The following is a 27,713-nucleotide window of genomic DNA, read 5'->3' as shown; positions in this document are numbered from 1 at the left end:
TCGATGTCGAAGCTACTTGGATGCTGCCTGAACTGCTGTGCTCTTCCAGCACCACTAATCCAGAATCTGGTTTCCAGCATCTGCAGTCATTGTTTTTACCTCGGTGAAAGTAACTAGGTAAATGAGGGAAGGACATAAAAGAAAAAAAAACTTTATTGCACCTCTCACACCATCATTCCTCATATGATCAGAGGCTCCTAAGTGCTGCTAGACCATTACAATATCAAAAGATCAATTTTTAAAACTTCTCTGCTTAGGTACTGATGTAAACTGATGTTTTGAGGTTTTGTGTTTTGAAAAACATTCAGTTTCTATTTTACAAGCAGTAGTTGCCGCCACAGTACTAAAGGACAATAGAGCTGCTCTCAGAGACACAGATCATAAGTTTAACCTAAGGGTCACCACACCTCAGCAGAGGTTGAGAAAGCACAACCTGCATTGTAACCTCAGCTGGTATGGGAATTGAACCTACAGTATTGGTGCTACTCTATCACAAACCAGTTAACCTAACTCTAGCTTAAAAAGTTCTGTTTTTCTCTCAACAGATGCCACCAGACCTTTTGTGGTGCTCCATTGCATTTTCTATTGTTAATCTAATCTTGTAAGATGTCAGATATACATTTTAGGTAGACAACAACAGCCACAAAAGTAATCCTACTGTATTTTCTCCTACCACATACCACACTATATCTGTTTTGCAGCTGAACATCATTACAGCAAAAACAATGGGTTTTGTTCAGTGTTGGAAGTTCTACAATAGTATGGCAACTGGCTGAGTATTCATTCAAACAGCGATGCAGAAAGGTGGTGGAAGAAAAAAAAACAAATTTAGTCATCAGGAGAGCAATTATCTGAACAGGTTTTAATCGAAGTTTACAAGTTTTGTGCAAAACTCAAATTTGCATTAGCATTGCTTTATAAATGGCATCACAGGCATTCAGTTTAAACATCTTTTGATACAGCTTTTACTATTTGAGCCCTTATTAGTTGCAAATAAAAAACCAGGTAAAATTAGTAGCCTGACTCATCTGCTGCTCAACTTATGCAGCAAGCACACTGATACATACTTCAAAGGAGACCAATGCGATCTTAAATTGGCAAGAATTAGTGAAGTACATGTACTGTGAATAAAATATCAAGGATGCTCTTTATTTGTAACAATTTCAGGAAGCTGACAGTTATGTCTGTTCTGAATTTGATTTCTAAAGCAAAATAAGTTTTAATTGCATTACAAAACTTTCAATAAGATTTATCATGCATTTAAATATACACAAATCAAAAGAGTGTAATATATTACATTAAAATAACTTGACAATTGCATTTTAGTCAACTATTTGATTTGTGCACGCAGATTTAAATCTTTTGAAGTCAAATCTTGAGTATTTATGCCCAGCTCAATGCATCAAATGGCTGGAGAAGGACTCCATTCATTCATTCATTCAGTGAAGCACTATTTACTATAGTTACAAAATCAAATAGTGGTGGTTCGGGAGGATGCTAACAATCACTCAACAATCCCCTTGTAAAACAAAATTTTCCACGCAATGGGGGACGAATGAATGAAACAATTCCACTTTGCTACTTCTACCCCCCACCTACAACAAAGAACACCAGACAAGCTGGGATTGTTCTCTGTTAAGAAAGAATTATGGGACGATGTAATAGCTGTTCCCAAAATTAATGAGGAATTTGGATATCCTAAATGAAAATATTTCACTGGCAGGGCTATGTAACAAAATGACAGATTTATGGTAATTGGCAAATAGCAAAGCAAGGTTGAGAGAAGAAGCGGTTATATTAAGTTCCTATTGGAATTCGTGGCCATGGAATGGAAATAGATGCAAGAATAATTGTCAAAAACATACTGGAGTAATACTTGAAAGAGGACCAAATTGCAGTGCTCAAGATAAACATTGATAGTTGGATTAACTGGTAGCTCTTTCAGACAGCTGGCATCTGTGCTGGCCTATTCAATTCCAGAAGGAGATTGCAGCTCATTTACTGCAAAAAATGTGGCATTCCCAATACCAATCCTTAAACAATACTGTCACTTTATTACAAGCTGTTTAATACTGCAAATCTACACTCTGTGATTAGTTGCTTTACACTTCCTCCTTATCAGTCTTACCTTGCTCCACAAGTAACTTTCACACATAAGCTGAACTGAAAAGCACCCAATCTGCTACCTGGTAAATCATTCTGAAAGCGACTGTCCTCTAATTTCAAGCAGCCTGCTGTAAAAGGATTGGGTGAAGGCCCAACCAATTGCAACCATTTCTGTACCAACAGATGTAAAACTTGAAAAAGAACACAAATCTTGGATTTGGAAAGACAAATAATTGAAAATATTATTTCATAGCCATACATCAACTCAGAGTATTTCTGTTACATTTTTTGAAATGGATTTCGAACAACCAAGTGGTCAAATACAAACTACATAATTCAACAGCCCCACAAAACAGTATTTGTTAAATTACATACAGGTAGCACAAAGAAAGTCAGCCAATAGGCAATGAGTAGTCAGAAAAGATGGAACCCAGTAATACTCCCACATCACAGGAAAGGGTTGGGGAGCAAGGGGTGGAGAAGACAAGCAGGAAGAGGACACAGAAAAATAAGGCGTTTGGGAACTTCTGTGAAATCCATTCTGTGTCCTGTTAAAATGTGTTCAGGTCAAAATCAGCAAAATTAAAGTAGTTTTCAGGGATAAAGTTCAACTCTCACCACATGCATTTTTAAAAAATGTCACACCAGCGAGTGATGCATTGAACTTGGCAGTCTGATCTAGTTTGATACTGGAGTAAATGAGTGGGTGAGTATGATAGCTACAAGCAAGTAATGAAGAGATTTCCATACACAGCAGCCTGTCCCTTCTGCAAAAGGGTTTAACAAAATCATCTTTCAAGAATTTGTGTCTGACAAATACAACACAAAACGCACCTCAAAGACAAGTTCCAGGAAATGATTCACATATTTTAATCCTACTGCATGATAAATACAATGAAAGTAATAAGCAATTGAATATAACAATTTTTAGTCAGTCTTGAGACCTCAAGTGAAATTTTGCAGCATAATACAGTCTCCGGATTTATATAGACTTCTTTTATAATGAAGTATTTGGAAAAATTGCCCCATCTGCCCAAGACAAGCACCAAAATTGTATTAGTAGAATTTCCCAACACCTGGTGCAACAGATTGTTTTTAAAAACTTAGCAGGAGTGTAACAGAGGTAATAGTTGCTCATGGCTGCTAAGTGTATTCTGTAGGCAACGCTCATTAGGCAATGAGGTTGGACATCAAACCACTCACTGGGCAGGCGTCTTTTGAAATTCACACTAAATGCCATTTCTACAAACAAAAATAGGATCAACGGCAGCAAATGTTACATCACCATACTTTTATTTGGGAAGCACCAACACCCATGATTTAGTACAAAGCCAATCAGCCCGCAGCAACAACTTGACCAGCTGATTGGACAGCAAGGTCAAGTCCAGTCTGGTGCCATTTGGAAAAAAAAATTCGAAGGAAATGAGGTCGTGGTGTGAAGGCCATTATTTTGGCGATAGTTAACCTAATTAAGATCCAAGGTTTTGGCCTGAGTGGTCAGGTCTGGTCTCTTGATCCCTGTTTACTGTTTGGTCATATGCTTGATGCCAACAGCAGCCTCTTCATTCATTGCACTCAGAACTGTGATCTAGGTAGAAGGGAAAAAATAAAACATAAGCAAAGCTAGTCACAAATAGAGATCAGGTTTCATTAAGAACATCAGCAATAGGAAAAGTAGACTATTCTACTATTTGTTAAATCTTCAGCCTCGTTACACATTATGAAGATTGAAATTCATCAGAAGGACCAGTAGACAGTATCAGCCTGCTTTAAAGGAAAGCTCGTTTCTAAATTCTGGGACTTGATAATAATCACAAAGATAACACAACTAAGTTTAAAAAGCACAATGTCAAAGTCCCAAGATTAGAGAGTTGTCAGAATAAACTGCTTCATTCAGCAGCCAAATATTTACATTCAACTAATATAGGGATTTGCTTTTAGGCATATGCCATGCAGCAAGCATCCGCCGGGTGCTGGCAGGTGGGACCAGATTGGGTTGGGATATCTGGTCAGCATGGACAGATTGGACTGAAGGGTCTTTTTCCATGCTGTACATCTCTATGACTCTACACTGGATAGGAGATGGAATAAAAATTATTTTGGTGAGAAGACAAAACTGTAGTTCCAAGCTTAGACTTAATGGCCTAACTCTGATTTGAGGTAAGGATCAAGACCCCCTGACTACCTCACTATTGCTCCTTTACAGAAAAAAAATAACTTAAGCACCAATTCAACCAACAAGTTGTAGTTCACACCACTGTATTACTCTGCATGAGCAATACCAGCTGTTGCATGATCTGCTTCACATTTATTTGTCTCACGATAACGGCCAATGGATTGGTTGCATTTATCTCAGTGAGGCGAGACAAATGAGAAGGCACACAATAAATCAATTGGTGGCAGGTCAGATCCACACAGAATAGAATCTCCAAAAGAAAAGTCACTGACTGCAAGAAAGTGAACAGAACACCACATTGCTCTTCAGTTCCTTTTCCCACCTTTTTTAAACTCCCTAAAACCACCAACTCCTTGCTGATCATCAAACCACAGGCTAGTGCCTCATGGATCGGCCACATTTTCAAATAAGAGATTAAACAATAAGCACAGATAGGAAGCTAACAAATCTAAACCTGATCACTCCCAGTAGTAGCTGACAGGAGCAAATCAGGAATAAGAATCCTGGACTATGATTCATTTCACAAATCTCAGTTCGTACAAGTTAGATTTAAACTAGAACATGAAGAAAGCTGGTGACTTCGCCGTCCTGCAGTGCCATCCATGAATTTGCCAATGTTTTGAGGCTCTTAACATTTTTATTGTTTTTTTTCCACAGTACTGATCATCCTGTTGTCCTTACCATTATGTCTTCACCAGCATCATATCTCTGCATTATTTCTTTTCCCAGATCACCTTCTGCTAGTTTCAGATCCTCACGTACCTCACCATTATCTGTCATCAGAGAGAGGTAGCCATCTATAATTCCAATCAACTAGAGAAAACAGAGAAGTAGGAAAAAAACAAATTTATGAACATCTGCTGCAAGATTTTGAACTGATAATTGCCAGTACAGTTTTGTGTAATTCTGCCACTACAAAGGCGTTGCTGTGTTACAGCGATAATAAACAGGCAACCTCAATGCAGCTGATATTCCAAATAAGTCTCAATAATCAATGTTAGTAGGCTAGTTGACTGTTGCTGATGGGGAGGGGTTGGGGCAAAGGATCATTGAAAGATCATAAAGATCAAATTTCCACACCAATAAGAAAATGATCATCCACCAGTTTGACTATTACTGCATCTACTAGACAAAAAAAATCCAGCTCTACACCAATGCCAACTCCTGAAGGAGGTAAAAAGCACTTGGGGATAAAAAATTTGTGGATAATTTCATCCCAACTCATAAGCAACTGCCAGAACACTTCAGCTGTCTAGAAATAATGGTTAGACAGGCAATCAAAAATAGCCATCCAATAATGACCCAGTCTATGTGGTGAAGCAGGATTATGCAGGATTAGAAAGGATTAGCCATTCACTGCTAAAGAACAAAAGGTCACAGCACAGAAACAGGCCCTTTGACCCGCCAAGGCTGCACCGACCAAGATCCTCTAACTAAACCTGTTGCCTAATTCCTAAGGATCTGTATCCCTCTGCTCCCTGCTGATTAAGATGTATCTAGACAGATACATGAAATGATGCTCTCATGCCTGCCTCTATCACCTCCACTAACAACACATTCCAGACACCCAACATTCTCTTCATAAAGAACTTTGTGTATATCTCCCTTCTCCCCCCTCACCTTGAACTAGTGACCCCTAGTCATCAAGTCCCCACTCTGGGAAAAAGCTACTTGCTACCCACCCTGTCTATACCAGTCATGATTTTGTAAACCTCAATCAGGTCCCCCCTCAACCTCCGTCTTTCTAATGGAAATAATCCTAATCTACCCAACTTCTCTTCATAGCCAGTGCCCTCTATACCAGGCAACATCCTGGTGAATCTCTTCTGCACCCTCTCCAAAGCATGCACATCCTTTTGGGAATGCGGCGACCAGAACTGTACGAGTATCCCAAATGTGGCCAAACCGAAGTCCTATATAAATGTAACATAACCTGCCAACTCTTGTACTCAATACCAAATTTGATGAACGAAAACATGTCGGATGCCTTCTTGACCACTAACTACTTACATTGCCACATTCAAGGTACAATGGACCTGAACACACAGATCTCTCTGTACAATGTTCCCCAGGGGTTTTCCATTCACCATATAGTTCACTCTTGAATTGGATCTTCCAAAACACATCACCTCACATTTGCCTGGGTTGAACTCCATCTGCCATTTCTCTGCCCACCTCTCCAATTTGTATTCTGCTGCATTCCCCAACAATGCCCTTCACTATCTGCTGCTCCACCAATCTTATTGTCATCTGCAAACTTGCTAATCAAACCACCTATACCTTCCTCCAGATCATTTATGTACAGAGTAACCCATTATCCGGTATTCGATTATCCAAATTTCAGATTACCCAGGCAAGATTGCATGGTCCCAACGCTTGGCTTAACTGTGTTATCCGGCATTCAACAATCTGAACAAAATACCACCACTCGTGTCATCTGGATAATCAAGGTTCCTCAGTAAATCACAAAAAACAGTGGTCCCAACACGATCCCTGTGGGACACCACTGATCAGTTCTCCATTTTGAGAAACTCCCTTCCACTACTTCTGTCTCCTGCTGCCCAGCCAGTTCTTTATCCATCTAGCTAGTATACCCTGGACACCAGGCAACCTCACTTTCTCTATCAGCCTTCCATGGGGAACCTTATCAAATGCCTTACTGAAGCCCATATATATGACATCTACAGCCCTTGCCTCAATCAACTTTGTCACTTCCTCAAAAGGATCCTATCAAATTAGTAAGACATGACTTTCTCTGCACAAAACCACATTGCCTATCACTGACAATCCCATTTTCTTCCAAATGTAAATAGATCTTATCCCTCAGTATCTTCCCTACCTTTGACGTCAGGCTCATCAGTGTATAAATTACCTGGATTATCCCTGCTACCCTTCTTAAACAAGGGGGCAACAATAACAATTCTCCAGTCCTCCAGGACCTCACCCACGCTCAAGGATGCAGCAAAGATATCTGTTAAGGCCCCAGCTATTTCTTCTCTCACTTCCCTCAGTAACCTAGGATAGATCCTATCCAAGCTGGGGGAGTTGTCCACCTTAATGCCTTTTAGAATACCCAACACTTCCTCCCTCCCTCCTTACGCCAACCTGATCTAGAGTAATCAAACATCTATCCCTAACCTCAATATCCGTCAAGTCCCACTCCTCCGTGAATACCGATGCAAAGTACTCTTTAACCATCCTACCCATTTTCTGACTCTCTGCATAACTTTCCTCCTCTGTCCTTGAGCGGGACAACCCTTTCTCTAGTTACCCCCTTGCTCCTTGTATTGATGTGACTGAAGGCCAATAAATCCTCAGGGCCACCCAGAGTACTTTAGAAAGTGACACTATCATCTTCCATGATTCTTTAGACTCTGAAACAGTTGCTGGATTGGATGATAGCTAATGTAATTTTGCAAGTCTAAAACGTGAGGTAGGGAATTATAGACCAGTGACTGGCTTTCTGAAAGGCGGCAACGAATGGTGGTCAATGGAAAATATTCAGCTCGTGTGCCACAAGGATCTGTTTTGGGACCAGTGTTGTTTGTCAATTTTATAAATGACTTAGACGCAGGCATAGGTGGATGGGTTAGTAAGTTTGCAGATGACACTAAAGTCGGTGGAGTAGTGGACAGTGTGGAAGAATGTTGCAGGTTGGATAAACTGCAGAATTGGGCTGAAAGGTGGCAAATGGAGTTCAATGCAGCTAAAATGTGAGGTGATGCACTTTGGGAAGAATAACAGGAAGGCAGAATACTGAGTCAATGAAAAGATTCTTGGTAGTGCGGATGTGGAGATGGATCTTGGAGTCCACATACATAGAAAGCTGCCACCCAGGTAGATAGTCCTGTTAAGGCGGCATACAGTGTGTTAGGTTTTATTGGCAGAGGGATTGATTTCCAGAGCTGTAATGTCATGCTGCAACTGCACAAAATGCTAGTGCGGCCGCACTTGGAATACTGTATACGGTTCTGGTCGCCCCCACTACAGGATGGATGTGGAAGCATTGGAAAAGGTGCAGATTTACCAGGATGTTTCCTGGTCTGGAAGGAAGCTCTTATAGGTAAAGGCCAGGAGACTTGACTCTGTTCTCATTGGAAAGACGGCAGCTAAGAGGAGATTTGATAGAGACATACAAGATGATCAGAGGATTAGATAGGGTAGACAGTGAAAGTCTTTTTCCTAGGATGATGACGGCAGCTATTATGAGGGGTCATAATTACAAATTAAGGGGTGATAAATTTAAGACAGATGTCAGAGGCAGTTTCTTTACTCAGAGTGGTAAAGGCATGGAATGCGCTACCTGCCAATGTAGTAAACTCAGCCACATTAGAGAGATTTAAACAATCCTTGGATAAGCACATAGATCATGATGGGATAGTGTAGGGGGATGAGCTTAGATTAGTTCACAGATCGGCACAACATTGAGGGCTGAAGGACCTGCTCTGCGCTGCATTGCTCTAGGAGTCAAAGGCATCGGCAGTGGGGAAGATGCTACAGTTCCTCAAGGGTTTTACAACAGAGCGCTCAGGAAACAGTGGTAAAATGACATAGTTACCATAGTTATCAAGGCATTCATGCTTAACAAATCTACTGGGAGTTTTGAGGATGTAACGAGGAGTGTTGATGGGGGTGAGGGGTCAGTGGATGTACTTCATTTAGACTTTTCAAAAGGCTTTCAAAAAAGTCCTGCATAAGAAATTAATGTCTAAAATTAAAAAGTGTATGGAATTAGAGGTAGTGTGCTGAGCTTGACAGAAAGAATTCGGAGGGATAGGATTTACGACTATTTGGCAAAGCATAGTGTGAATAAAGGCAGTCAGCATGGCTTTGAGGGGGGCAGGTCATGCCTCACAAATCTTACAGTTTGTTGAGGAGGGGTCAAGACAGGTCAACGATGGTCGAGCAGGGGATGTGGTGTTTATGGACTTCAAGGCATTTGATAAAGTTCCCCATGGTAGGCTCATTCATAAAGTCAGAAAGTATGGGATACAGGGAGATTTGGCTATCTGGATTCAGAATTGGCTGGCTGACAGAAGTGGTTGTAGATGGAAAGCATTCTGCCTGGAGGTCAGTGTTGAGTGGGGTCCCGCAGGGCTCTGTTCTTGGGCCTCTGCTCTTTGTAGTTTTTATAAATGACTTAGATGAGGAGGTAGAGGGATGGGTTAATAAACTTGCAGAGGACACAAAGGTTGGAGGTGTCGTCAATAGTATAGAGGGCTACTGCAAGCTGCAGCACGACACAGACAGGATGCAAAGCTGGGCTGATAAATGCAAAGTGATGCATTTTGGAAGGTCGAACTCAAATGCTAAATATAGGATTAAAGGCAGGATTCTTGGCAGTGTGGAGGAACAGAGGGATCTGGGTGTGCAAGTACATAGATCCCTCAAAGTTGCCACCCAAGTGGATAGGGTTGTTAAGAAAGCATATGGTGTTTTGGCTTTCATTAACAGGGGGTTCGAGTTTAAGAGCCGCAAGGTTTTGCTGCAGCTCCACAAGTCCCTGCTGAGACCACACATGGAATATTGTGACCAATTCTGGTCGCCTTACTATAGAAAAGATACAGAGGCTTTGGAGAGGGTGCAAAGAAGGTTTACCAGGATGCTGCCTGGACTGGAGGGCTTGCCTTATGAAGAAAGGTTGAATAAGCTCAGACTTTTCTCTCTGGAGAAAAGGAGGGAGAGAGGAGACCTGATCGAGGTATACAAAACAATGAGTGGAATAGATAGTGTCAATAGTTAGAAAATTTTCCCCAGGGCAGGATTGACTGGTATGGGGAGTCAGATTGACAATAATTAGGAGCAAGGTATAAAGGAGACGTCAGAGGTAGGTTCTTTACACAGAGTTGTGAAAGCATGGAATCCGTTGCCAGCTGTGGTGGTGGAAGCAGAGTCATTGGGGATATTTAAGCGACTGCTGGACATGCACATGGATAGCAGTGAGTTGAGGGGTGCGTAGGTTAAGTTACTATATTTTACAGTAGAATTAAATCTTGGCACAACATCATGGGCCAAAGGGCCTGCTCTGTGCTGTACTTTTCTATGTTTTATGTTCGAAACTGAAGTTACCTCATAATGCCAATATTAAACTACAAGCACCACCTGTCTGTTCATTCCATGGTCTTTCAGTTCCCACCTCAACATAGTAGCTGCGAAGCAGATTTGGCAATGTCATCAGAGATAATTCTTTCCCAAGATTCAGCAAACATTCATGATGCTACAACCCAGAAACAGATCAATGCCGAAGCAAACATTTCCAAAAAGAGTGCTTCAGCGACTTTTACTCCTCTAAATGAACGAGGGCTGAGTTTATCTATGATACTGCTGCTACTGTTCGGGACGAGGTGCCTCGCTGAAAATGAAACCTTCAATACAACAATACAGACCATTAAGTCACCTGTACCATGTCAGAATTCAAATATCATTAATTCATCTCACATTTCCCACCCCCCCCCCCTCCCAAAACAAAATCCAGCCCTCATCCAGATCAGAGCTCTGTAACGGACTGAGTGCTTTTCTGTATTTTCATAGTTAAACGTAACTACATTTCCACAATTGCTGCAGAGTTAGCAAGCTGTCAGTACAATACCGGTTGATGAATGAGGATAGACTGGAGAAGTTGGCAATGCTTTCCTTGGACAGAAGGCAGAGGGGAGATCTGACAGAAGTTTTCAAAATCATGAGGATTCTAACAGCACAGATGAGGAAAAACTATTCCCACTCGCAGAAAGATTGCAAGCGATGGCTTATGACCTGGTTTTGAGGAGTAGTTTGATGCATTTCTGAGTGCAGTGTTCTCACTTCATCAATAAATGACTTGGAGATTCCGGTGTTGGACTGGGGTGTACAAAGTTAAAAATCACAACACCAGGTTATAGTCCAACAGGTTTAATTGGAAGCACTAGCTTTTGGAGCGCCACTCCATCAGGTGGTTGTGGAGTACACAATTGTAAGAGACAGAATTTATAGCAAAAGTTTACAGCAGGATGTAACTGAAATTATACATTGTAAAATACCTTGTTTGTTGAGTCTCATCTATTTGAATGACCATGATAGCTTCACTTCTTTCATATGTGAATCACAAAACTTTTTTTTACATTCTCAGGTCGACTGTAACAATTGGCTTCAGCCAGATAAGATGTTAAGATGTTGAAGGTGTTAGCCCAGTGATCCCTGTCTGTGTCATAAATGTTTAGACTTATTCCAATCTAAAAAGTGAGTTAACAGAGTCTTACATGGATTCATGCAGTTTGAGCAAAGTACAATGTAGCTCTGCAAGTACAAATTCACCCACAAACATATGTGTGCATGTGAGTTTTTGTGTGCGCATGTGTGTACACACTCTCAACCCTCCCCCGACCCCAGACGGACACACACACATACATTTATAGAATTTGTCTGTAGAGTTACATTGTACTTTGCTCAAAGACTGCACGAGTCCATGTAAGACTGTTAACTCACTTTTTAAGATAAGAATCAGTCTAAACATAATGGCACAGACAGGGAGCACAGGGGGCTAACACCTTCAACATCTTATCTGGCTGACACCAATTCTTACAGTTAACCTAAAAATGTTAAAAAAAATTGTGATTTACATATGAAAGAAGTGAAAATATCATGGTCATTTGAACAGATGAGAGACTCAACAAACAATTAAGGTATTTTTCATTGGATTGATCAATGCTTATGGGCAAAGTACTGCACTGGTTTGTCACTACCTTCTCCAGATGACTCATCATGAAATTCTCCCACTTCTATTATATTGGAATTGGAAGAATTTGCAGGCATTCAACCAACCTGTTTTGGCCAGGTTACAAACAAACTTTCTATTCAAGACAGATGAGGAAAAATTTATAAGGCAGTGAATCCGTGGAACACTTTAGTACAAAGAGCTCTGGAGGTTGGATCGCTAAGTATATTCAAGGCTTCGATGGAAAGATTTTTAATCAGCAAGGGAATCAAAAGGTTATGGGGAAGAAGAAGGGGAGTTCAGGATTATCAGATAAATAGTGATCTACTCAAATGGTGGAGCACTCAGTGTGCTGAATGGCCTATTTCTGTTCCTACATCTTACATAAATCAAATATGAAATGATGGAAAAAAATTCAAATAGTGAGTAGCCTGGATACAATACCTAGAAGTGTGATGGAGGCAGAGTCAATTGAGGCATTTCAGAGGACACTGGATTTAAACAAAAACTATATACAGTATTATGGGGAAAAGGAGCGAGTTCAGCATCAAATGAAAATGCTCAGAACTGGCATGGACATGGGCTGAATACACTAACAATATTGCAATTCTGAAAAAAAGAGTGCAGATTTTGTTTTAAGTAATATTTGGGTCACTGTTTAACTAGCTAGTTCCACACCCTGTAAAATTGGCCTAAACCTGCAGCTAACACTTACCTGTACAAGAAATAGTCAAAGGTCATGCTGAACTGGACATATGCCAGATAATTGTGCGCTTCCAAAAAAACTGAGAAAATGCAACAAATCTAAACATTACCATCCCCTGACTCGAAATGCACTAATTCTAAGAAACATATGAATGATCTCAGGAAAACTGTTTATGCACTTACAAATTGTAAACCCTATGTATCTGTAAAGTCACGACTTGCAAATCTTCCTATTCATGCCAAAAAGTAACAACCATGGGAAAAATTCACAAATCAGCAAATTTTAATCTGCATTTTAAATGAGCTTTGCAATCACAAATTTCATTATTTGCAGGTTTCTCAGGAACAGAACCCTTATGCATCCAGAGGAATGACTACGCAATTCTCTACATTTCTCCAATTTTAAGGTAATGAATGTAGAAATATAGAAAACCCACATCAGAACGCAGGAAATAGAAGCAGGCCTGCCCCACCAAAACACTTCTTCACAGATCATGTATCTCAATTCCATTTTAAACCATTATTCCCCCATATCATGGATGTCATCTGTCTCCAGAAAACTATTGATTTCTGTATTGAACTTGGTTACACTGACAGAGATTCCACAACCCTCTGGAGAAGAGAACTTCAGAGATTCACCACCCTCATGAGTTAAGAAATTTTTCGTCTCAGTCTTAAAATTGCCTGCCTACATCTGAATATGTCCACTGGTTCTAGTTTTACCAACCTAAGAAACATCAGATCCACAACGACCGTCACAACCTGTAAACAATTTTGTAAGTTACAATAAGATCACCACTCCTCCTTCAAAGCTCAAGTGACTGTAGACCCAGTTTCCTCAAATCTCCATTGCATTCCCTCTGCGATAAAGACATCATTCCTTAGTTAAGAGAACCAAAATTGTACCCATTCATCTAGGTATGGTCTCATCAAGCCTCTATATAATTGCAACAAGACATTGTAACCGCTGTATTTCAATACTCTTGTGATGAATGACAACATTTCATTCACCTTCCTCATTTCCTGCTATGCCTGCACGTAAACTTTTAGTGATTCATGAACAAGAAAACACAAGTCTCAGATTGCCATCAGCTGAGTGTATGCCGAATAAAGAGTTTTTGCATGTAAATTCACTTTCCAGCTCTTGTTTTCAAGCCATTTATATTACAGGAATTCAAAGGCACGACAAATAATTTTTATTTTAAATGGATTGAGGGCTTTTGCATCAATCATACTTCCGGACAGAAGATTGCAGACCCAACAATGATCGGAGTGAATAAATTATTAACTGTTGTTTATTCTTCTGAATTTTCCTTCATATTTATTCCTCCAATTACTGGCTTCTTTGTTAAGAAAAAATAGGTCCCTCCTATCCATATTATGATGTCCCTTGTCACTTTTACATGCCTGTTTAATCTCTCTCTTTCCTTAAATAAATCTCACCAATCCAATCTTTCCTTGTGGCTAAAATTCTCCACTTGTTCAGATCTACATAAATCTTCTCTGCACCCCTCTATCATGATCACATTCTTGTAACTGAAATGCAAATGCCAACCATTTTCTCCTACAGCTAATAAACCAAAGAAAAGCATGAGAGCAAGAACAGTGAACATTATTTCATCTGACCAGTTAACATTTTTTGAGAACGGTTCTTAGACGATATTGGAATAATTTTTCAATTAATAACAGGATCTCACCTGATAATCATTCCTTGTGACTCTGGGGACACTAACATTGTGGGTAGAGGGACAGATATCTTCATATTTCTTTGCAGTGAATATATCAATACCAACCATGTGCACCTGAAAAAAAAAACAAGAAACACCAAACATATCACTAAATTTCAATATTGTACAACATTACTAGTCAACAACGTTCAGACCAACAAGCTATACAAGAATTCAGAACCTCAGCAGCAAATCTTAAATTGTATATATTTATTTCCATACAATTCACACACAAACTTCCATAGTCATAGACTCAAAAGACTTTGAATTATCCCTGTGTGGGTTAGGAAGTTTGCAAAACATTAGCTTGAAGGATAACTATTGAAGTGGCATACCTTGTTAGACTGCTACTTCAAACCATCAGCAATACAAAGTGACCACTAAATTTCTCAGGGGTACTGGGGTCAGGGCAACAAATACGGCCTGCGTGCAAGACCAAAATTCACAAAATGAAAATACTGGTAGAACTGACTACGAAACACACCAAATGGAACTTAACCATTCAAATCTAAACTCGGCGTTGAGAAGCTCCATTTTGTAACTCAGTCTAAAATGTTTAATTTTATTTTGGCTTGGTCAACCATTCAAAAACATTTCAATAGTTCTACTACACAAAACATTCATCAAAAGTGACTAAATTCTTCTATCCATTTAAAATATTAGAATTTAATAAAATAGTCCAGTTACAAGTGAACTTTTTGTTGCTCTTTGGGGAAAGCAAAGTACAATCCTGATGGGGCAACACACAATGAGTCAATGCAGTCCAGATTAGAGTTTACCAACAACTCTTCAGATGAGAGATAAAAGCCAGGCTAGGGCATTAACTGTTGCCCAGAGACTGCTGTACTTCAAATACATTACTTACAAGATGCACTGCACAAATTCACCTGGACTCCTTAGAGAGGACCTTCGAAATGCATAACTAACATCGTTAAGATGGACATGGCCACGGCCAGCCAAGGCTTGGAAAAGCACCAATTACAAGTTGTCTACCAAACCGTCTATCATCCTGACTTGGAACTATATTGCTGTTCATTCTGTGTCACTGGGTTAAAAATCCAGCAACTCCTTTCCTAACAAAGTTATGGTCATAACTACATCAATAGGATTTCGGTGGTTCATGAAGGCACATCACCACCAACTTTCAAGATGAACCAAGGATGGGCAATAAATGCTGGCCTAGCCAGCATCACCCACATCCCATAAGTATATTTTTAAAGTGTGAAAAACAATGAAAAAGACTTGATCATCTATTTTCATACTAAGAGATGATTTGAGAGTGGGACACCAAAGAAAATGGATCGAGGTGTACATGTTACCAAGAGAGGGGGTGGGGGGGTATTAACATAAGGACTATCAGCAAACTCAAGTAAAATAAAATTATGAGTAAAGACCTTGGCATGCCCATGCTTGCCAGTCTTGGATGTAGACATTTCAACAATTTTGCAGGGACGCCCTTTCAGAATCACAAATCCATTCTTGCGCAAAGCGGAACATTGCATCGGATAGGTGGCAGATGCCCCAGCATCTCCAGTGGTGAAATCTAGGTTGTCATCCATGGCTCTTAAGTTTAGCGGTGACACTAAAGAGAGAACAGTGACTTATTAAACAGCAAAGGCAAAAGAAATACAGATACATCCACATAGTCCACAAATAAAAATCAGATATAGCAAGGAAGATCCAGATACATTAATGGCAATTTATAGCGGTGATGCTGTAACAGTACTGGATAAAACATTTGTACCGATTTAAAAAATGAAACGATTAAGAACCCTTTCTGATTTTCTCATCCTTCACCTTTTTTTTGGGAGGTTGGGGGGGGGGGGGTGGTGGTGGGAGGTTAATGATATGTCTACCTGCTCCACTGCAGCTAAACAATAAGGCAATAACGTATTCATTAATTGAGCTGAATTCAGAAGAACAAAGGTTCATTTGATTCATGTATTTAAGACTGAAAGATGTTGACAAGGTAGATGTGGAATGTAGTTTTACTCTTGTGAGCAAGTCCAGGACTAGGAGACACTGTTTCAAATTTAAGGACGCAAAAGTGAGGGCTGCAGATGCTGGAAACCAGAGTTTAGATCAGAGTGGTGCTGGAAAAGCACATCAGGTCAGACAGCATCCAAGGAGCAGGAAAATCGATGTTTCGGGCAAAAGCCCTTCATCAAACTTAAGGAGCAGAGTGTATAAATGTAATAAAAACACAGATGGGACAAAGGGATAGAAGAACTGTAAATAACGAAATGAATGGCACTTCACTGAATTCAACATAGAATTTGGAACAAATGAAATGAAATGAATTGAGCTGACTGAGATCAATACCTAGCAAATGCAAGGTATGCATAAATGTGAATTTACGCATACATTCGAATTTGTAGCATCCTGCAGTAAAGCTGGCTCTTTGAAATCTATGCCGTTAAACCCCACACACCAATTTTATCTTCAGTGCCATACAAAATACTGAAAGTATTTGCCCAATTCTTTATTCGCAGTTATTGATCAATCAGCTTCTGCTACTGTTCTACACAGAACATTCTAGATCATAACTCGCAACATTAAAATACTCCCAATCAGGACAGTTCTAATGCCAAGCATCTTAAAACATTGTCAAGACTGTAGTGCTGGAAAAGCACAGCAGGTCAGGCAGCATCTAAGGAGTTGGGGAAGCCCAAAACGTCAATTCTCCCACTTCTGGGGTGCTGCTTGACCTGCTGTGCTTTTCCAGCACTACACTCTCGACTCTGATCTCCAGCATCTGCAGTCCTCACTTTCTCCATCTTAAAATATTGTCTCTGGCTAGCAACCCTCCTGCCACAGGTAAGTGTTTCTCCTCATTTGTTCTATTAAAGCCACAAAAAGGTCTGATAAAGGCAGATCCTAAGGAACAAATTACTCTCAGAAGATATTTCAAAATAAAACCCTCACTAATAAAGATGTAAGAAACCCTCATATCAAACTACTATTCACTCCTTAACAGATCATATACCCTCCAGGATTTACTAACAAATATTTTTTGCAATAACGTTCCCAAATTTTAAGCATCCAACGGCAGTAAAAGGTGGAAGTAGAAATCTATTCTAACAGATCTTGGTTATAGATATTTTAAAAAATTAGAACAAGTGACAGGGAATCTAATAATGTCCTCTGTAAACATAGTAATCAAGGCAACGACCAGGCTATTAAGGTAGCTTCACGGAAAGGACACAAGTCCCCAGTGCTAACCCACACGTTAATTTACTCCACAATAGACACTGTGTCTTTACCACCAATCTCCACCCACCACCTCCCCCCAAACCATGGGCAACAGCTTCCCCCCCCACCCCCAAACAACGAACAGCAGCGTACACCAACACTTCCCAAAAATGAAATGCCTCACCCACACACATCCAAAAATAAGTCTGATATTTATTCAGTCCCCTCTCCGCGCACTGGATGGAATATTTGCCCACCCTCCTCAAAGGGCAGTCTATGTACCAACACCCACTCAGTGAGCAATGTATTTGTTCATCCCCCACAGTGGACCCTAACTACCTCCTCTTCCCCCTCCCCCCTCACCTCAAAACACACACATAGGATTTTTACTGCCACCCCACCAACACACACAATGGGTGGGATATTTAACCATTGGCAGTCCCTCGCAGACGAGGAGGACTCTCTTCCCTCTCAGGGAGAGTCCATAGCTTGGCTGTATAGTTCAATACAGCTTCCACAGAGCCATTTTGGAGAGCAGGAATCACCACAGTTCTGTATATCATGAGCTTGGTGTCAGATCTGATGTTGTTATCCTCAAACACCCTTTTCCTCCTACAACTGAAGGCTGCACTAGCACATTGGAGGCAGTGCTGGATCTCTTCATCAATAACTGCTTTGGATGAGAGGACAGTCCCAAGGTATTGCAAGTAGCCAATGTTCTCAAAGGCCTCCCCATGGACCTTGATGATCAGGGGTTCATTCCACAACACTAGGCCAGGTTGTTGGAGGACCTTTGCGTTGCAGATGTTCACGGTGAGGCCAATGCTCTGACATGCCTCTGTAAAGTTGCTGACAATGCCAGAGTTTGTCCTGAGTTGGCACATATGCATGCATAATCCACGTAGTGCAGCTCGATGATGCTAGTTGGATGACTCATTTTGGCTTGAAGGTGGCAGAGATTGAACTGTAGGTGAGCTCTACTCCAGCAGGGAGCTTGTTGGCAGTAAGGCAAAGCATTGCAGTGAGGTAGATCGAGAGGAGTTTCAGGCAATGATGCAGCCCTGCTTGATATTGGTCCAAACAGGAATGGGTTGATGGTGGAGCCATTTGTCATTACCACAACTTCCAGGTCATCGTGGAGGCGGCAAAGGATGGTGACAAATTTCACGGTGCAGCCAAAGGGAAGGCGGCCACTCCATAATGCCACCCAGTCAATAGTGTCAAAAGTCTTTGTAAGGTCGAAGACTGCGTACAGGGTAGATTCTTTTCTCCACGTTTCCTCTGCAGCTTTCACGTGGTGAAAATCATGTCCCTTCTGCCTGTGGCCAGATGCCACACTATGATTCCAGAGGAGTTCTTCAGCCACAGGGAGGAGATGGTTGAAGAGGACCTTGGCGACGAGATTATGGCAGTAATCCGACCTACAATCTCCTGAAGCCAGCAACAGTTGTTTCCATTTGCTGCAAACATGGTACCAGGGGTTTCTATTCTGGGTCCAGTGGCCGACACCAGGTGTTCATAAGTGATCTCAATTAACAGACTCCATTTTTCACTCATTTCCACCGTTTCTACATTACTACCTATTAGCGCGCACACAGGCACCTATTGCAACTGCCGCCCTTCCCTCACCTGACATTCTGCTCGACCTGTTCTTCTTATACAGCTCCCAGGACTGAGGACCAAGTACCGCCCCTCCTGTTTCCTGGCACTCAGTGGGGCCTAGCAGTGGCTGCACATCCCATTAACTTTCCTCTCACTTGAACGCCTATTGTTGCTGCAGCAAGAACATGTAACGTTCTCCTATCCCTTTCCCAGAATGTTTATGACAACCACCCCAGCCTAGCACTTATGTAACCTACAGCACTTTTATAACACTCAGAGCGGAGTCATATTATAATATTCTCCCAGACCAGTGATTGTGTAAATCAATCCCAAGAGTCTGGTGATATAAAGTTCCCACCCATTGTTGTGGTTCTGTTCGCTGAGCTGGGAATTTGTCTAGCAAACGTTTCGTCCCCTGTCTAGGTGACATCCTCAGTGCTCGGGAGCCTCCTGTGAAGCGCTTCTGTGATGTTTCCTCCGGCATTTATAGTAGCTTGTCTCTGCTGCTTCCGGTTGTCAGTTCCAGCTGTCCGCTGCAGTGGCCGGTATATTGGGTCAAGGTCAATGTGTTTGTTGATGGCACTCATCCACAGATTCCATCAACAAACACATTGACCTGGACCCAATATACCGGCCACTACAGCGGACAGCTGGAACTGACAACCGGAAGCAGCAGAGACAAGCCACTATAAATGCCGGAGGAAACATCACAGAAGCGCTTCACAGGAGGCTCCCTAGCACTGAGGATGTCACCTAGACAGGGGACGAAACGTTTCCAACACAAATTCCCAGCTCAGCAAACAGAACCACAACAACGAGCACCCGAGCTACAAATCTTCTCCCAAACTTTGAGTTCCCACCCAGTTCAATGCTTTTATAAATGCTTCCAGCCCAGTAATTTTATACAAACTCCTATCAGCAGAGTAATCTTTTAAACTACTCACCCCTAGTTCAACAACTTTATAAAAAGCATCCCCCCTCTCAGCAGTGGGATAATTTACCTTCTCCTCCCACCATCCCACACACAGGTTACTCACTACCCAACACACACAGGATCCTTACACCCACCCAAACACCACACTAATTCCCAACAGGTGGACATCTTACTTCTCAAACGGACGGGGTACTGTAACCACACACCCCTCCCCCCACCGGGCGGGATACTGTCACCACACACCCCTCCCCCCACCGGGCGGGATACTGTCACCACACACCCCTCCCCCCACCGGGCGGGATACTGTCACCACACACCCCTCCCCCCACCGGGCGGGATACTGTCACCACACACCCCTCCCCCCACCGGGCGGGATACTGTCACCACACACCCCTCCCCACACCGGGCGGGATATTGCCACCACACACCCCTCCCTCGCAACGGGCGAGATACTGCACACACACACACACACACCCCACACCTTCCCAGCAACGGGCGGGATATTGCACACACAAACCCCACACCCCCGCAACAGGCTGGATACTGCCACCCCACACACCCCCACTGGGCGGGATATTGCCACCACACACCCCCGCAACGGGCAGGATATTGTCACCCCACACCTCCCCTGCAACGGACGGGATATTGCCACCCCCTCCCCACCCTGCAACGGGTGGGATATTGCCACCCCCCCCAACACCGCAACGGGCAGGATATTGCCACCAAACCCACACCCCTCCCCCCACTGATCGAGATATTGCCACCAAACACCCCTGCAATGGGCGGGATATCGCCACCCCACACCTCCCCTACAACAGGCGGGATATTGCCACCACACACCCCTCCCACCAACACCGGGCGGGACATTGCCACCCCCCCCCCCCCCACCGGGTGGGATACTGCCACCCAACGCACCCCCCCGCAACGGGCGGGATATTGTCACCCCCCCCCCCCCCGCAACGGGCGGGATATTGCCGCCACACACCCCACACCTCCCCCCACCGGGCGGGATATTGCGCACACACACGCCCCACACCTCCCCCCACCGGGCGGGATATTGCGCACACACACGCCCCACACCTCCCCCCACCGGGCGGGATATTGCGCACACACACGCCCCACACCTCCCCCCACCGGGCGGGATATTGCGCACACACACCCCCCACCGGGCGGGATATTGCGCACACACACGCCCCACACCTCCCCCCCCACCGGGCGGGATATTGCGCACACACACGCCCCACACCTCCCCCCACCGGGCGGGATATTGCGCACACACACGCCCCACACCTCCCCCCACCGGGCGGGATATTGCGCACACACACGCCCCACACCTCCCCCCACCGGGCGGGATATTGCGCACACACACGCCCCACACCTCCCCCCACCGGGCGGGATATTGCGCACACACACGCCCCACACCTCCCCCCACCGGGCGGGATATTGCGCACACACACGCCCCACACCTCCCCCCACCGGGCGGGATATTGCGCACACACACGCCCCACACCCCCCCCCACCGGGCGGGATATTGCGCACACACACGCCCCACACCCCCCCCCACCGGGCGGGATATTGCGCACACACACGCCCCACACCTCCCCCCACCGGGCGGGATATTGCGCACACACTCACCCCACACCTCCCCCCACCGGGCGGGATATTGCGCACACACACACCCACCCCACAGTCCCCCCCACTGGGCGGGATATTGCCACCCCAAACCCCCCCTCCCCCTCCGCAACGGGCGGGATATTGCCACCCCAAACCCCCCCTCCCCCTCCGCAACGGGCGGGATATTGCCACCCCAAACCCCCCTCCCCCCCTGCAACGGGCGGGATATTGCCACCCCAAACCCCCCTCCCCCCCTGCAACGGGCGGGATATTGCCACCCCAAATTCCCCCCCGCAACGGGCGGGATATTGCCACCCCAAATTCCCCCCCGCAACCGGCGGGATATTGCCACCCCAAATTCCCCCCCGCAACGGGCGGGATATTGCCACCCCAAATTCCCCCCCGCAACCGGCGGGATATTGCCACCCCAAATTCCCCCCCGCAACCGGCGGGATATTGCCACCCCAAATTCCCCCCCGCAACGGGCGGGATATTGCCACCCCAAATTCCCCCCCGCAACGGGCGGGATATTGCCACCCCAAATTCCCCCCCGCAACGGGCGGGATATTGCCACCCCAAATTCCCCCCCGCAACGGGCGGGATATTGCCACCCCAAACTCCCCCCTGCAACGGGATCGATATTGCCACCCCAAATTCCCCCCTGCAACGGGATCGATATCGCCACCCCAAATTCCCCCCTGCAACGGGATCGATATTGCCACCCCAAATTCCCCCCTGCAACGGGCTCGATATTGCCACCCCAAATTCCCCCCTGCGACGGGCTCGATATTGCCACCCACACCACACACCCCCGCACCAGGCGGGATATTTCCACCCCACACACCCGCAACGGGCGGGATATTGCACACACACATACCCCACACCTTCCCCGCAACGGGCGGGATATTGCGCGCGCACACACCCCACACCTTCCCCGCAACGGGCTGGATATTGTCATCCGACACCTCCCCCGCCATGGGCAGGATATTGCCACCACACACCCCTCCCCCCACTGAGCGGGATATCGCCACCCCACACCTCCCCTACAACAGGTGGGATATTGCACGCACACACCCCACACTATAGCAACGGGCAGAATATTGTCACCCCACACCTCCCCTGCAACGGGCGGGATATTGCCACCCCCCCCCCCCCCCACAACGGGCAGGATATTGCCACCCCACACCCCCCCACTGGGCGGGATATTGCCACCACACACACACCCCCCCCCCAACCGGGCGGGATATTGTCACCGCACACCCCTCCCCCCACTGAGCGAGATATTGCCACCACACACCCCTGCAATGGGCAGGATATCGCCACCCCACACCTCCCCTACAACGGGTGGGATATTGCCAGCCCCCCCCCCCCCCCCACCTGCAATGGGTGGGATATTGCCACACCCCCCCACCCTGCAACAGGCAGGATATTGCCACCCCGCAATGGGCAGGATATTGCCACCACACACCCCGCCACGGGCGGGATACTGCCACCCCACGCCTCCCCCGCAATGGGCGGGATACTGCCACCCCACACACCTCCCCCACCAGGCAGGATATTGTCACCCCACACATCCCCAACAGGCGGGATATTGCATCCACACACCCCACACGCCCCAGACAGGATATTGTAACCGCACACCCACAACGGGCCGGATATTGTAACCGCACACCCACCGACGGACCGGATATTGTAACCGCACACCCCTCCTCCACAACAGGGAGGATAATGCAACCTTACACCGCCCTCACCCAAAACAGGCAGGGTATTGTCACCCCACACCTCACCCGCAACAGGCGGGATACTGCCACCACTCACACCTCCCACCACCGGACCGGATATTGTAACCCCACACTTCCCGACGGCCAGGGTATTGTAACCCCACCACCATCTCCACCCCCCCCCCCCCCCCCCACACACAACAGGCAGGATAGTGAACACCCCCCCCCCCCCCCCCACAACAGGCAGGATAGTGAAACCACCCCCACTCCCCCCCCCCCACACACAACAGGCAGGGTAGTGAAACCACCCCCCCCCCCCCCCCCCACACACACACACACACACACACACACACACACACACACCACGCAGGATAGTGAAACCACCCCCCCACACACACACACACCACGCAGGATAGTGAAACCACCCCCCCACACACACCACGCAGGATAGTGAACCCACCCCCCCACACACACCACGCAGGATAGTGAACCCACCCCCCCACACACACACACCACGCAGAATAGTGAACCCACCCCCCCCCCCCCCACACACACCACGCAGGATAGTGAACCCACCCCCCCACACACACACACCACGCAGGATAGTGAACCCCCCCCCCCCCCAACAGGCAGGATAGTGAACCCCCCACCCCCCAACAGGCAGGATAGTGAACTCCCCCCAACAGGCAGGATAGTGAACCCCCCCCCCCCCCAACAGGCAGGATAGTGAACTCCCCCCAACAGGCAGGATAGTGAACCCCACCCCCCCAACAGGCAGGATAGTGAACTCCCCCCAACAGGCAGGATAGTGAACCCCCCCCCCACCCCAACAGGCAGGATAGTGAACCCCCCCCCACCCCAACAGGCAGGATAGTGAACCCCCCCCCACCCCAACAGGCAGGATAGTGAACCCCCCACCCCCCAACAGGCAGGATAGTGAACCCCCCCCCACCCCAACAGGCAGGATAGTGAACCCCCCACCCCCCAACAGGCAGGATAGTGAACCCCCCACCCCCCAACAGGCAGGATAGTGAACTCCCCCCAACAGGCAAGATAGTGAACCCCCCCCCCCCCCCCAACAACAGGCAGGATAGTGAACCCCCCCCCAACAACAGGCAGGATAGTGAACCCCCCCCCCCAACAACAGGCAGGATAGTGAACCCCCCCCCCCCCCCCCAACAACAGGCAGGATAGTGAACCCCCCCCCCCCCCCCAACAACAGGCAGGATAGTGAACCCCCCCCCCCCCCCCCAACAACAGGCAGGATAGTGAACCCCCCCCCCCCCCCCAACAACAGGCAGGATAGTGAACCCCCCCCCCCCCCCCCAACAACAGGCAGGATAGTGAACCCCCCCCCCCCCCAACAACAGGCAGGATAGTGAGGCAGGATAGTGAAACCCCCCCCCCACAACAGGCAGGATAGTGAAACCCCCCCCCACAACAGGCAGGATAGTGAAACCCCCCCCCACAACAGGCAGGATAGTGAAACCCCCCCCCACAACAGGCAGGATAGTGAAACCCCCCCCCACAACAGGCAGGATAGTGAAACCCCCCCCCCACAACAGGCAGGATAGTGAAACCCCCCCCCACAACAGGCAGGATAGTGAAACCCCCCCCCCACAACAGGCAGGATAGTGAACCCCCCCCCCCCAACAGGCAGGTTAGTGAACCCCCCCCCCCCCCCAACAGGCAGGATAGTGAAACCCCCCCCCACAACAGGCAGGATAGTGAAACCCCCCCCCACAACAGGCAGGATAGTGAAACCCCCCCCCACAACAGGCAGGATAGTGAAACCCCCCCCCACAACAGGCAGGATAGTGAAACCCCCCCCCACAACAGGCAGGATAGTGAAACCCCCCCCCCACAACAGGCAGGATAGTGAAACCCCCCCCCACAACAGGCAGGATAGTGAAACCCCCCCCCCACAACAGGCAGGATAGTGAACCCCCCCCCCCACAACAGGCAGGATAGTGAAACCCCCCCCCACAACAGGCAGGATAGTGAAACCCCCCCCCACAACAGGCAGGATAGTGAAACCCCCCCCCCACAACAGGCAGGATAGTGAAACCCCCCCCCACAACAGGCAGGATAGTGAAACCCCACACACCCCCAACGGGTGGGATATTTCGCCCCAGATCTCTTGTGGGTTTAAACAGAAACTCAGCGCTGACCTCTGAACCGGAAGCGCACGCAGTGGGGCCTACGGCCTCGGGCACAGCGGCTGCAGTTAATACGCGGCAGAGGAGCGTCCGAGCCGCAGCCGGCAGGGCTGTGCGGGTACCGGCGGAGCAAGCCGACCGACAGGCGGCTGTTGCTGCCACTGCCCTCCTCTGAACACAGGCCAAACAAAGGCCAGGTTTTTTTAAAAACCGCCCTCCATGCCCCCGCCAACCAACCACCCACCCAGGTCCGGGATTGACTGTAAGGCTATATCAGGCCTCCTCCCTCCGGGCTCTGGGGCCGCGGGGACCGGGAACTTTACAACCCGCGTCGCTGGCTCGCACGCGCGCCACCGTCTCACCCTCCAACCGTTGAGGAAGAAGGCGCCGCTACACGCATGCGCAGTCCCCCAAACTGCGCCAGTGTGAAGGGAGGGGATCCAGCTAATGAGCAATAGCCCATACCCCTGCCTCAACCGGGTACGTCATCACGCTGGCGAATATCCTCCCCCTGACGTTCAGCAGTGAGCCCACAGCAATGACAGCTGCTCAGTTAACACCAGGCTTGGATGCTGTCTGAACTGCTGTGCTTTTCCAGCACCACTAATCCAGAACCAGGTTCTCGTCCAACAGGTTTATTTGCAAGCACTAGTTTTCGGAGCACTGTTCCTTCGTCAGGTGGTTGTGGAGTATAAGATCGAAAGTCACAGAATTTACAGCAAAAGTTTACAGTGTGATGCAACTGAGATAATATATTGAAAAAGACCTAGATTGTTTAAGTATTGAATGACCATGTTGGTTTCAGTTCTTTCATATGTAAATCACAGAACTTTTTAAAAGTTGCATTCTTAAGAGTGGGCGGCATTGGTGGCTCAGTGGTTAGCACTGCTGCCTCACAGCACCAGGGCCCTGGGTTTGATTCCTGCCTGTCTGTGTGGAGTTTGCACATTCTCCCTGTGTCTGTGTGGGTTTCCTCCCACAATCCAAAGATATGCAGGTCAGGTGAATTGGCCATGCTAAATTGCCCACAATGTTAGGTGTGTTAGTCAGGGGTAAACGTAGGTTAGGGGAGTGGGTTTCTCTTCAGAGGGGCGGTGTGGACTTGTTGGGCCAAAGGACCAGGGCTTTTGCCCGAAACGTCGATTTCGAAGCTCCTTGGATGCTGCCTGAACTGCTGTGCTCTTCCAGCACCACTAATCTAGAACCTGGTTTCCAGCATCTGCAGTCATTGTTTTTACCTCTGTTTCCACACTGTGGAGAATCTAATCTTAACAATAGGTGCCATGTCAGCCTTGATAATGTTTTGAAGGTGTGAGGTGCCCTGTTTGTGCCCCAATGTTCAGACTGATTCTATTTCTAAATAAAGATTTACAGAATCTTATATGGATTCATGCAGTTTTTGAGCAAAATAACATGTAATTCTGCAAGTACAAGTTCACACCACACACTTGTATGTGTGTGTATGCATGCATGTATGTGTGTGTGTGTGTGTGTGGAGGGATTGAGTGTGAGAGTGTGTGTACGTGTTTGTGTGGGAGTGTGAGTGTAAAGGGGTATAAGTCTGTGAGAGAATATGTATGTGGATGTGAGTTTGGGAGGGTATGTGCGACCTTATGAGAAAGAGCTTGTGTATAAGAGAGGGTCTGCATGAGTATGGATCTGTAGGAGTGTCTGTGTGTGACTGTCTGTCTGTGTCTGTCCTTCTGTGTATGTGTCTTTCTGTGTCTGTAGTGCAGTGAGGTCACCTGTAGTGTGACATGAACCCAAGGTCCCGGTTGAGGCCATACCTATGGATACTGAACTTGGCTATCAGCCTCTGCTCGGCCACTTTGCATTGTTGCCTGTCCCAAAGTCCGCCTTGGAGGATGGTCACCCAAAAGTCAGAGGTCAAATGTCCCGGACTGCTGAAGTGTTCTCCGACTGGGAGGGAGTACTCCTGTCTGTTGATTGTTGTGTGGTGTCCATTCATCCATAGCCATAGCCTCTGCTCGGTCTCGCCAATGTAGCATGTCTCAGAGCATCCTTGCCTGCAGCATAGGAGATAGATAATGTGGGCCGAGTGACATGAATACCTGCCGCATACTTGA

The 27,713-nt window shown here is 46.4% G+C and overlaps 1 protein-coding gene across 2 annotated transcripts; it reads right to left on the bottom strand.

Annotated features, from left to right (window-relative positions):
• Positions 1-847: 847 nt before the first annotated feature.
• On the bottom strand, positions 848-26,098 carry eif5a (eukaryotic translation initiation factor 5A). 2 transcript variants are annotated; one of them, XM_072572164.1, is made up of 5 exons: positions 25,989-26,098; positions 15,799-15,986; positions 14,375-14,479; positions 4,964-5,095; positions 848-3,694 (listed from the first exon to the last, which is right to left on the bottom strand). In XM_072572164.1, the coding sequence occupies exons 2-5, from the start codon at positions 15,961-15,963 to the stop codon at positions 3,629-3,631; spliced, it is 468 nt and encodes a 155-aa protein (XP_072428265.1). In that variant the 5' UTR covers positions 15,964-15,986; positions 25,989-26,098; the 3' UTR covers positions 848-3,628. The 2 variants fall into 2 exon arrangements, with proteins under 2 accessions (XP_072428265.1, XP_072428264.1); XM_072572163.1 differs by having other exon boundaries at positions 25,871-25,997.
• Between the last annotated feature and the right edge of the window lie 1,615 nt (positions 26,099-27,713).

Source organism: Chiloscyllium punctatum, chromosome 6 (genome assembly GCF_047496795.1).
Source record: "Chiloscyllium punctatum isolate Juve2018m chromosome 6, sChiPun1.3, whole genome shotgun sequence".
NCBI lineage: Eukaryota > Metazoa > Chordata > Chondrichthyes > Orectolobiformes > Hemiscylliidae > Chiloscyllium > Chiloscyllium punctatum.
This window is presented reverse-complemented; position numbering and strand designations above follow the sequence as displayed.